The sequence below is a fragment of the Sturnira hondurensis genome, unplaced genomic scaffold (assembly GCF_014824575.4).
Source record: "Sturnira hondurensis isolate 20B ecotype Veracruz unplaced genomic scaffold, ASM1482457v3 Scaffold0021795, whole genome shotgun sequence".
NCBI lineage: Eukaryota > Metazoa > Chordata > Mammalia > Chiroptera > Phyllostomidae > Sturnira > Sturnira hondurensis.
This window is the reverse complement of record NW_028094426.1, coordinates 5,915,253-5,927,962: the sequence shown is the minus strand read 5'-3', so window position 1 is coordinate 5,927,962 and position 12,710 is coordinate 5,915,253. Positions and strand designations below refer to the sequence as shown.

General features: G+C 38.3%; 1 protein-coding gene across 1 annotated transcript in view; it reads right to left on the bottom strand.

The window, feature by feature from the left end:
• Nucleotides 1–12,654, bottom strand: part of RECQL (RecQ like helicase) — a 26,890-nt gene extending 14,236 nt beyond the window's left edge. Inside the window, 5 exon segments of the mRNA XM_037033930.1 lie at nucleotides 472–578; nucleotides 1,288–1,467; nucleotides 2,777–2,974; nucleotides 9,878–9,925; nucleotides 12,545–12,654. Coding sequence (XP_036889825.1) covers nucleotides 472–578; nucleotides 1,288–1,467; nucleotides 2,777–2,974; nucleotides 9,878–9,893 — 501 coding nt within the window. The 5' untranslated portion in view covers nucleotides 9,894–9,925; nucleotides 12,545–12,654.
• Nucleotides 12,655–12,710: the final 56 nt, after the last annotated feature.

Below are 12,710 nucleotides of genomic sequence, written 5' to 3'. Positions count from 1 at the left end.
TGTTGGTAATTCATTTTTTTAAGTTTCATTATAATGCACAATTAAAAACTCTTACTTACTATTTTATAGTGGATAATACAAAACACGTCAGCAAGCATTTCCTGTTAAGTGCCAGATGTTACGTTTTGTGAACCATAGGGTCTCTATCACAAGTACTCAACTCTGCAAGTCAGTGAGCATGGTCTGCTCACCAATAAAACTTTATTTATGCACACTGAAATGTGAATTTCACATAATTTCCACACTTCACAAAATTGTATATTATTTTATTTTTCAACCATTTAAAAATATAAAAATCAATCTTCACTCATGAACCCTATAAAATAGGCAGTGAGCTAGAAATGGCCACAAGCAGTAGTTTTCGGCTCCTAATATAAATAGTAATCAGTTTAAATGTTATAAGCAACTTAATTGTAGCTAAGGTTCCTACTGCACTGAACAGTTAAAAACAAAAAAGCCACAGACGCATACCTTAGAACTAGAAGCATTTAACATGGTAGCAGAAATTTCTAATTGTTTTAAAACCATTAATTGGTCTTCCATAAGAGAGATCAATGGACAAATCACAAGTGTAAAACCTGAAAGAGAGAAAAATCTAATTTAAATTTTATACCACCATTAGAACAAGTTTCGACCTTTACTAGAACTTGTGGGCACCATCTATCAATTCAGACTAATTTTCAATGCAATTTTAGCTATACACTATCTATTTCTTACCATCATTAATAAAGGAGAAAGATATGAATCAATGACCCCAAGCCAAATAAGCAAGTATATGATAAAGCAAAAATACCTTCCCTTATTCTGTCCTACAAAAATATAGCTAGTATCATTTTACATTTTTAATTAACTATCATTTTTAACAATCGGTATTGGTAATCTCAGTAAAATAATATAAATCAAGTCAAATACTATCCAGTTACATTAGGGAAAAGTTATTCCAAAACATTTCCCCCCAAAAAACCACAGCGATCTGTATAAATGAAAATGTCACATGGGTACTCATCTAGTCACCGCACCAGGTTAATGTATTCTCAGCAGGTATCAATGAACAGTTTATTAACTAAATAAAGTTCTGGTGATATATCCCCCTTCTCTTATAACAAATTGTTGACGGCTGTAAAGAGCTATTCTTCACTGTTAAAAACATGACCTCACATTTCTACTATTTGTTTCTCAAAATAACCTCTGGAAGAGGGCAGACACATTTATTTTTTAACAGACTTAAAAATATATTAGCAGAAATAACATTTTCTCAATTTAAAATCAACTTTTATGTACACATACCATCTGAACACAGTGCCGGTAACTGGTAGCATAAGCTCTTCCCACCTCCTGTAGGCATAACAAGAAATATGTCCTTCCCAGACATTGTTACATTAATAGTTTCAAGCTGAAGCAGTCTGAACTTCTCCAGTTTAAAGACATTTTGTAGAACATCTTTAACTTTAGCAGACCATGGAAAATCTAGAAAAAGAAAAATAAGCTAAATATATTAGATCATTTAGAATTATAAAGGAGACACAGTGCATGGCTGCTTTTGTAATAACCAGATAAATATACATAAGACTTCTAATACTCCTGACAATTTAACTTTCATAATAACATTTTGAGATTAGTTGAACTAACTTAGCTAAAGCAAAACTGATTTAATGATATACCCTAAGAAATAGTGTATCAGAAAAAATCAAAGCATCTGCCAGTAGAGAATTAACCTACAAAAAAGGTGTTTGATGAGATATTAGAAAAACCACCTGAATGTTGACCAAGAATTCAAAGTATCATAAAAACTCAAACATTATGAACAAAGTTAACAATTACCTGGAACTTTTGGTGTAAATATCTTGTTTAGAAGTGAATCCCTAGAAAACTAGGCCCACAAAAGCACTGCAATTCTCTCCAGAGTTATAGTATTCCTTTGTTTAGTTTATTTTTTTGGTTGTTTACCAACATTTATTTATTTTTCAATTTCAGTTGATATTCAATATTATATCAGTTTCAAGTGTACAGCATAACGGTGAGACATTTGCATAACTCACAAAGCGATCCCTGTAAGTCTAGTACCCTCCTGGCCCCATAAATGGTTATTGCAACATATTGACTACATTCCCTAGGCTGTACGTTACACCCCCGTGGCTGTTTTGTAACTGCCCATTTGCGCTTCCTCACCCCTTCCCCTTTTCCACCCAGGCCCCAACCCCTCTTCCATCTGGCAACCATCAGCAGTTTGTGCTCTGCGTTTATGAGTCTGTTTCTGTTTTGTATGTTTTGTTTTTAGATTCCACATATAAGTGACATCATGCGGTACTTGTCTTTCTCTGTCTTCCACTACAATTAATGATACACATGATGCTTGGCATGTGTATCATGAATTGGCATGCGACGCTTGGCAGGATTTTAAGTCAAAAAAGGTTTGCTCACAAGAGTGTGAAAATGAACTAGAATTTGGCAAAAACTTTGAGTTTTTTAATTGTTTAATTTTGTCTAGTGAAAATTTAATTAAAATAAGTATCTTATTTTCCCAAGCATTGATTCATGTTGTTAACACTACTATTATTACCCATATTTGGAAAAAAACAATAAAATCTGACTAATAAAAGCTTAATTAAGACCACAGAACATGGGCAATAAAAGGCCTATAAGTTTCCCATGCCACTCAAGGAATAGCCAGTTTCACCTCTACGCTCACTGGGAAGTACTGGCCCAGGCACAGTGACTCCAGTTTAAAAAAACAAGAAGAAAAAAGCTGGCAAAGAAGAAAAAGAAAAGAGCAAACCTTCTTTACTCCAAGAGGCAGGTGAAGAATCACATTCATTGCTTCCCCCAGCATCAGAATCCTCCAAACAATGCTTTATTCTGTTTGTTAGAATGTTTTTTTTCTGAGTAAGCTCTTGCTGCCTTTCCAGAAGTTCCTGAATTTGAATGTCTACCGCATGTAGCTCACTGTTCACAGACTCCAACTCCTCGGTTAGAGCTGGGAAGGAGGAAAAAGGATATAATGACTAGATAGTCAGTTACAATTTTAGATTTCCCTACTGATTTTCAGATATCCTTCATTATCTAAATCACAGATAAATTTATAAAAGTTTTGCAGGCTGCTTAACAACATTTACTTTGAACTCACACAGACATGACTTAAATCTCAGGTCCTTCTCTTACCTTCTAAGTGACCTCAGGCAAGGTACTTCACTGAGCCTCAATTTCCCTGTCTATAAAATGTGAATAATACCTAGTTTTCATAGCACTCTTTTAAAGAATTAAGTGAGATAACATATTGACGGTTCTTGACACAGTAACTGGTATACAGTGAAGCATATTTAGTAAATATCTATTTAATTATGGTGTAGGGCAGTGGTCCAACAATCTCCTAAATCAAGTCAGGCGACCCAACTTTGAAGCAAAAGGAAGCTATCAAAAAGTCATCCTCTAACTTATAGTTATTATTTCACAAAAGCACTCACGTTTGGACTCACATGATGGCATGATAAGGATTCGATGATTATGAATGAGATGATGCAACAAGGAAAAAAGAATCGAATGCGCTATTGGAACTGGCACTACATCATCATAACAAACTGAGAAAGAAGCTTTTGGACATCACACAAATGGAAGCTGTAGAAACTGTAAAGAAGTCCTTGGTGCTTCACAAAGCATCTGCCTGTATTATTCCGTGTCCACTTTTAAAGCCTTTTCATGAGATAAAATTGCATGGTTATGATTTAAAATAGGACGTTACAGTGACTTTGTATTGCACCAGCTGCCAGAATTCCCTTCCCTGTACGGTTCTGGGTTAGGACCGGACACAAGTCAGCTCTGCGTGAGATCTGGAAGGTGGCGGTAACAGCAGGCACATTTGCACTCAGGTGGCTGGCATGAGGTCAAATGCTGCTGCAGCACATTTACGTCATCGCGCATCTCCTGGCTCACCTTGTTGGTATGGGGAGGAAGCCAGTTCTTCCAGCCCCTGATGAATCTCCTTGGGGCAGTGGCTTGGCCCACAGCTTCTCTGACTCATTGACCAACTTTAGGTGTAACTTCCTGTGACAAGCACACCAGCTTTTCCACAGGGCACCAGCATCCTAGAAGTCAGGGTCTCGTAGGCAATGACAAACCATGAGTCCCAGTGAGAAACAGGCGAGTTGCACATGGTCCTTGTGGGTTTCGGCAGATCATTACCTGCCCACACTTCACATCCATCTTCCCATCCCTAATGCTGGCACAACTGACTTCAGGACCAGCCTACTGCTTAGCCAGCTCCTGCAGTGCTGTAGGGACTAGTAACTACGGTAAACTTCTTATATCAGATTGAAACCTAACCAACACCCAGCACTGTTCCAGATGAACAGAAACTTCAGGGTGGGTTCTCTGAATGGCTTCTAAACCACAGGGAATTGGGTCTCCTATCTGATTAAAGATATTAATGACCTTTGTTTGCAGTGATAAAAGAACAATGGTATTCCAGGGCATGCAGTAGACAAAATTATTTAAATTATAACCTATGGGCACCATTAATTATCTAGAAATAAGAATTTGGGGACATAAATGCAGGACCTGAGTAAAGATAGGGACCTCAAAGTTGCTATGACTGTCCTAAATTTTCCTTCTGTAGCTACAAGGCGAGGATTACTAAAAGCCTAAGCCTACATGCTGCAGATGACTGAAATACAATGCAAATTGAATCCCCAACTTTGCAGGGACTCATATTATAGTTAAGGCATTGATTAGGAAAAAGTGACACTCTGCAATTGGGATGGGATCATTGGGGCAGGTTCTAGTAAAGCAGGAACCTTGAGCCACTAGATTCTGCCAGATCTCTTTTGCCCCTCATTCCCTTTCTGAAACAGCCTCCTCCTGCCTGACATACCTATAGTGGTCCTTCCTCAGGTAGTTTTCACAGGGGATTGCAAATCCTCCTAAGGATCTTCCCCCAACACCTCTCAGAGCCTTAAGACACGGTAAGTTCTAGAGGGTGAGGTACAAAAAGCGTGATCCATGAGAAGGCACAAAACACACCAAACAAGCTGCATTTGTCAATATATATATCACCAGAAACTTGGGAATATACATGGGAAGAGATCCTAAGGGTACTAAACCAGGGTGGATGGAATATAATATTGAATGAAGCTAAATTTATGGGTATGGACTCAGTAACAAATTCTGGATTTAGTGAGCTAAAAGGGTGCTCAGGAGTAGCTCTAATAATTTACTTAGTTGGTTGCCAGAAACTAGGCCCCAAGGGGAGTATCAGACCGTGGGATGGAATGATACAAGTGCAGATTCCGAGTGCAGATACAAGTGGAGTCGAAGGGCTAGAACTTCCTGAGTGCACGACACAGGAGGGGATCCAAGGGCTTGGGGAGCCTGCAGGCCCAGAGTGGATGGATTATCAGGTCAACTGATTATCCACTCTCCTGCTGTGCCCCAGCAGGATCCGGAGGACACTCCCTTCACTAGGGCTGTGAAAAGTGCACTCATGAGGGGAACCCCAGCACCCCTGAAGAGCTCTGGGGTGGCTGCTCTCTGCAGTCAGGAATGACAGTGGGAAGTACTGCCTTTACACTAGACTACCTGAATCAATGAGAATGATGGGTTCGATACTGGAACTAAATGGTGGCAATTCATGACCAAAGAAAAGGTAGACATGGTTGCCACACTGGGCAACAGAGCAGAAGCAGTAATCAAAATAGTCTGACTCACAGAGATCTTTGGCAATGGCTAGTTGATCGCTATGTTGCTGAGATGGAAAGAGATGATTTGATTGTACAGGGAGAACATAAAGCCCTGATTCTGGTAAACCTTAGTCTGATTTGAATCACCACAACAGAGTCATCATCCTTCAACCAATTCCCACACATGGGCCAATGTACAGACCCGAAGTCCATTGAATAACATGGAGGTTGGGGCCCTTTGAGGAAAGACTACTACGCAGCTAAAAATTTATGTAGTAAATCTTTCCACTAGTCTCCTCCAAAGAAACTTATCAGGGCAATTGTGTATTGGAGAAAGGAAAACAACATCTCAGAAATTGCCCAACATTGACAGTAAGAAAAAAGAACTGTAAAATCTATAAGAATTTCTTCCTTATTTTGATATTTGTGTATACATGTTTGGGTTTCTCATTTTTTTTTTGTTTTTGTTTTTTTTAATATAATTTTTATTTAATTCTTGTTCACGTACAGGTTTCTTTTTTTTTTAAATATAATTTTTATTTATGGGTTTCTCATTTTTGTTGGCGGGATTTTTTTTTTCTGCCTCTGCTATTCTAACCACCAAAGTGTTAATAGTAGCTAACTTCTTATCTCAGGATTAAAGTAAGAGGATTATCATGGAGGATGTGATTCAGCAAGAAAAGGAATTCACATCGGTGAAAGATGAGTAGAATTTGTGCCCTTTTTGGAGTGATCAGTGTGTATTTGGTTGTGCATGGGATAGCTGTGACATGCTAAGCAGAAGCATGACTTTGCTGTTTCCTTATTTGGAGGTTAAACATAATTAAATCAAAAGAAGAGTCTATGGATACCATGTAGGCAAAGGGTGAAGACTGGTGGCTTTGTACCGTGATAACTTAGTTATGCTAGAACTACACTTCCCAGAATTCCTTCCCTGCATAGTTCTAGGTTAGGGCAAGGAAAAGTTTGCCAGAGATTTAGAAGGTGGAAGTGAAGCAGTGGCCATATTTCCCACATTTAAGAAGGTCAGTGTAAGGTGTGGGCTAGTGACCTCCCAGGCATGTAGCAGTAGCTGGGCCCACAGATCAAGCTGGGCCCACAGCTCCAGCTGCTGCTAGACATCTGTGGGGAAACAGGTGCTCCTCCTGCTCCTGCTGGTTCTTTTTTCAGCTTCTTTGAACCCTCGGCCAGTTTCGTGCAGCTCCATGTGAAGGACACCAGTTCTTTGACATGTCTTCTGCATCATCGAAATCGGAAGATTTGAGGCAATGAGAGACTAGTACAGATTCTAGTAAGAAAGAGTTCATCTTCACAGGTAGCAGTCTATTTTTGTACTCCCTACCACGTCTTCTTTTCCTGACTGCTGGTTCTGCCAACTTCAGGCCCAGCGCCAGACACACAGGGAATGTACACACATAAAGAGCTTAACCACTTCCCATAACCACATAAGGTTTAACACTTATAGTAACCCCCTTATATCATTCACAGTGTCTCCGCTTCTCTGATGCAACCCTACCTGATAGTGGTGTTAATTAATGTCAACCTATGGTATATTAGACAAAATCCTGCTGCCTAAAAATATTTAAAAGTACAGCTAGTTGTAATAAGTCGGGTATTTTAATGTTTTTTTGTTCGAACTTACTTCACTTACATCACTTCTAATGCTGGCATATGTAACACAAAACTTTACTATATGAAAGGAGATTGAAAAGTCAAGCGTATGGTTTCAACAAGCCATTATGAAGAGAGGCTACAAGTGAACAGGACTTATTATGGCACCTAAATGTCAAAAGCACACTGAGCTGAGTGGAGACTGCACTCCAGTGTTCCTAAGCTTACAGCGTTTCTAAGCTTACTCCAGTGTTCCAGTGATGCATGAGAGGTGCCAACCTCCAGAAACAGCACACTTTCTAGCAATATCACAAGCTGAAGTTAACATTGAAAGTGATTTTGATCAGATCCAAAGCAACAAGCTATCTGAAGGCAACTTCAAAGAGGCATTTCAAATATAGTTAAACAAGTGGGTAGAACAATAGAAAAGGTAGATTGATTTGAAAGGGGTACCATATTACGAAAGCAATTATTTGAAGTTACTATTAAATAAAATTTATCTATTTCATGGTTATTTTAAGTTATACCCCACTTATAAAACTGAAGTCTTATTAAGTAAAATAACATGCAATCCAAAAATGATCATACTAAACTGAGTTGACATTCAGTAACATCTCTTAAACCCTCATTTTAATCTCTAAGGAAAGACTACTTGGGCTAACATTTAATACAATTTAAATTCTTAACAGTTACTATAAACTCTCTGAGTGTAAGAATGAGTCATGAGTCAAAGCACCAATGTCACTATTTTTTCATGTTTATGTTTAAATAAATTGTAAAGTTGGCACAGGACGGAGGTGCTAGTTCTTTAAAGTTTTAAAAAAACCTATTCTTGTCACTCTATTATTAAAGCTACTATGTAGCAAAGGCCACATTCACTAAGCCATACAGAAGACTGAAAAATAACCACAGTCAAAGTTCCTCACCCCAGCCATCCACCTCTTAATAGACAGCAGGATCTCCCTGAGAAGCACAGTCCAATCTGGTCAAGTTTATGGGAACAAACAATGGATAGACATATCAATATACTAACATATCAAGTGCATCTGCCTGGAAAAGGTGCAATGAATGGTTTTCTTTTATATTTTAAAAACATTTCAAATAACTCCACTCATAGGAATGTTATCTTAAGGAAATAATCAGAGAAGCACACAAAGCTTTCAACTCACAGATGTTCAAGGCAGTATTTTTTTGTTTTAAAAATGGAAGCTTTACTGACTGGTGTAGCTCAGTGGATTGAGCGCAGGCCTGCAAACCAAACAACCGCGGTTCGATTCCCAGTCAGGGCACATGCCTGGGTTGCAGGCCAGTTCCCAGCAGGGGACTCACGAGAGGCAACCATACATTGATACTTCTCTCCCTCTTTCCTTCACTTCCCCCCTGAAGATAAATAAATAAAATCTTTAAAAAAAATGAAAGCAGTATAAAAGTTCAACACAAAAAGATTAAATAACAGTATTTATTTAATGTCACTTCAAAACAACAAAACACAGCACACATGTTAGAATATTTAGAACATGGAATTTATTAACAGTATATTTATAAATTTATTAACAGTATATTAATAAACAGTATATTCTATATTTACACTGTTTTTAATCATGTTTCAAAGTTATGTACAAAATATTTTTTAAATTTTAATAAAAAATGAAATGTTATGGTATTTGAGCAGTAAGATTAGGACTAATTTATATTTCCTACTTTACAATTTTTAGGTTCCTAGAATTCATTCAAAAAAGATATCATTCTCCTCGGAACCCTTATGCATAGCTGGTGGGAATATAAAATGGTGCAGACACTATGGAATACATACACAGCAGTTACTCAAAAAATTCAACATGTGATCCAGTAATTCCATTTCTAGGTATATGCATAAATAATTGAAAGCAGGGACTCAGATATGTGTACACCTATGTTTACAGTAGCATTATGCACAATTAGCCAAAAGGTGCAACAACCCAAGAGTCCAGCAACAGACAAATGGATAAACAAAAGGTGTTATATACATGCAATGGAATATTATCCAGCCTTACAAAGATACATGTTACAAAATGGATGAATCTCAAAGACATTATGCTGAGTGAAATAAACTAGACACAAAAGACAAATATTATATGATTCCATTTAAATGAAGTACCTAGAACGGTCAAATTCCCAAAGACAGAAAGGAGAATAGTGTTACCAGGGGTTGTGAGGAAGGGGGTGATCCCAAGTTACTGTTTAATTTGCGTACAGAGTTTTAGCCTGGGAAGATGAAAACATCTGGAGGTGCAGATTGGTGATGATGCACAATGATGTGAAGGCACTTAATGCCACTGAACTGCACACTTAGGAATAGTGAAACTGGTAAACTTTGTCATGTATATTCAGCATGATTTTTAAAAATCTTAAAAAAACAGCATTTCTAAAATCAGAATTTTTAAATGAATATACTTTACATTTATTTTATTTATTTTTAGTAAGTCTTTATTTAGAGCAATGTAAGGTTCACAGTAAAAGTGAAAGAAAGGTACAGAGAAAAGCAATTTTTCTTCTCAAAGAACATGCAATTAGAAATAGAACAGAATGAAAAACAAAATGTAATCGTTTGCACTAACCTGAAATAGATGCCATTCTAAAACTGAATTGAAGATCCAAATTTCTTTCTAAAAATTAAAGAAAAATCATAACTTTTTAAATAATACTACTGATTATGCTCAGTCAGTGACATTCTGCCACAACGAAACACCAAAAAAATGTTAGAAAATGGCATTTTAAATAAGGACCTTTCAAGTAAGGATTAAATGGTTCTCACCACACTAATTTTCATGGAAAATCCTCTATTTTTCAAATAAGTGTCTAAAGTCACACAAACATGTAATAAGTACAATGTAAATTACACAACAAGAATCACCACAGAGTGATGTAACAAAAAAGAGAAAGATTTGAGGTTAAATAGTTATAGTACTAAATTACTGTGTAATTTTAGCAAAATTACACACCTTGTTCCTCCCAGCTTCTTTCCCTACTTGTAAAATTCGATAGAACCTATCTTGTAAATAGCAAGTTGGATATATTCAAATGTCCCATATTAAGTAAAATCCATCAGCATAAATGCCCAAATTAATCATTTTACATTTTACTGAATACTTGCCTTAAAGAATTACAATTTAGACTCAACTTTAAAAAAAGGATTTTGTATTCTATAGGGGTGGGAGGGTAAATGTTGGAAGAAGAGATGCCGAAAACCTCAGAAGTAGGGAAAACACATGGTTTGTATTAAACTCTAAATACCTATAAATGACTCACACATAAGTGTACATATATGAGCAAGTGGAGGCTTAAGGGTAGGAACTTTAGGTTGCCCATAATGTCCGGGAACACCACCCCTAAACTGATATGGGCAATAACATGTTCTAAAACTAACTTAGAATGTTCTCCAAAGATAACTTCAGTACGAAGCTACTCCTGAAGCAGACTACTGACCTTACACCCTTCCTACCAGAATTCTGAAACCAACACTAGGATGGAAAGATAGGCAGGGTCTTCTTTGCCTTGCCAAGGAGTTCGGAATAGCCATGGCATACAACATGTTGAAGTAGGGGAGTAGAGCAAAGACTTTTAATTCTTTATTTGTGTAAACATCCCTTCACCACTTTGTGGAGATATACTTCTCCTCTAGGCTGCAAGGTTTTCTGACAGGGGTTGAGACTTCTCCCTTTGTACTCGGGGAGCCTAGCAAAGTGCCTTGCATGTGGTGCAGGCTCAGATTTGCTGAGATTGAAAACTGAGGCTACCTCTATCCTTATGAAAGAATATATTCTATTACCATTTCCCTCCACTATTTTAAATGATGGAATACTGCGCAGCAGAAAGAAAGAAGGAGCTCCTACCCTTCCAAACAGCATGGACGGACCTGGAGAGCATTATGCTAAGTGAAATAAGACAGGTGGTAAAAGACAAATACCATATGAGCTCACCTGTAAGTGGAACCTAACCAACAAAACAAACAAGTGAGAAAAATAGAACCAGAGACACTGAAATAAAGAACAAACTGACAGTAACCAGAGGGGAGGGAGAAGGTGAATAATGGGGGAAAGAGGGGAAGGGTCATGAAGGGACACGTATAAAGGACCCATGGACAAAGCCAAAGGAGGGCAGGATTGAGGGTGGGGTGGGGGGAGAAATGGAGATAACTGAATAAAAAAAAACTTAAAAAAAATAAATGATTTCTTTGATTATAGTGTCAAAAAACTGCTAAGAAATTCCTTCCCCAAATGATGTGATTTAATACTAAAAGATTTATCAACATAAAATATGTTCAGAAATGAATGCACTATAGCAAGTGTGTCAGTCAAAAGTACAGCTAGGCACCGTTAAAATCACAAATGAAATAAGTCTAGCCTTGAAAACTACCTGAGCAGACAACATCAGTTTAGTTATGCAAGCAAAGCTTAACTTAGCTCACTTTGTAAAACTAACTTAACCTGCGTCGTTTCTCATTTACGCCTCTGGAAATTATAAGTAAAATTTACAAGCTTCCCAAGGTTGATATGAAAGAATCACTAACCAATTCCCTATCATTTAACACAGCGTTAATGTTATAAACAATCACTGTGAAAATAAGCAGCCACTACCTTCTCACTGTATAAGCCGCTTGCTTTAACAACACACCTTTGAGTCTCAGAACGTGTTTTGATTTGAGTGCTCCCGGTTAGCGCAATCTCTTTTCGGCGTTTGAACAAACACACTTTCGTTACTTCACTGGTTTTACTTCTGTTGTTTCTGAATTTTTGACAGCACCCACAGGAAATATTTTACAGCCTCACACCCAATCATCGACGCTGACGGAAATGCCACCGAGGTGCCGCAGATTAAATTAGACACACTTTACCCCGCTCCCTGCCACCTGCCTGTAGAAGCAACGGAAATTTAACACCCTCCCTTACGCTTACGCGTCCCCACTGGTGTTTCCCAATAAACGATGGCTGCCAATAAAAAGGCTTTGGCGACCAAGCTTCTAGAATGGAAAGGGCTGGAGATAAAATGAACTTGCCCTCCGGAGTTCCACTCAACCTGGTTTCTTCCCTGCCAAAGTGAAAGGCAGTGATCCGCTAGGGACCTGCGGGGCCGTCGGGGCCTTCGGGCAGGAAAAGAAAAGATTGGCCCTTACAGAGCGTAACTGGAGAAACAGCACACACTCTCGCCAGGAGGTTAATAAACCCCTGTTCCGGCCTCCCCAGTCTCCGACCCCAAAGTACCCCAAACTCAGAACGGCTACTCACCACTTACAGCCGCTTGCCAATAAAAAGTTCCCGCCACCAAGCTTCCCTTTCTCTCTTGCCCGGAGCATCCACCCTTCCGGGTCGGTCCCTTCAACCAATTGCAAGTAACATCCTCCTCTAATTGGTCAAGGGGTGTGGCCACCATGAGTCACTGAACAAGACTACG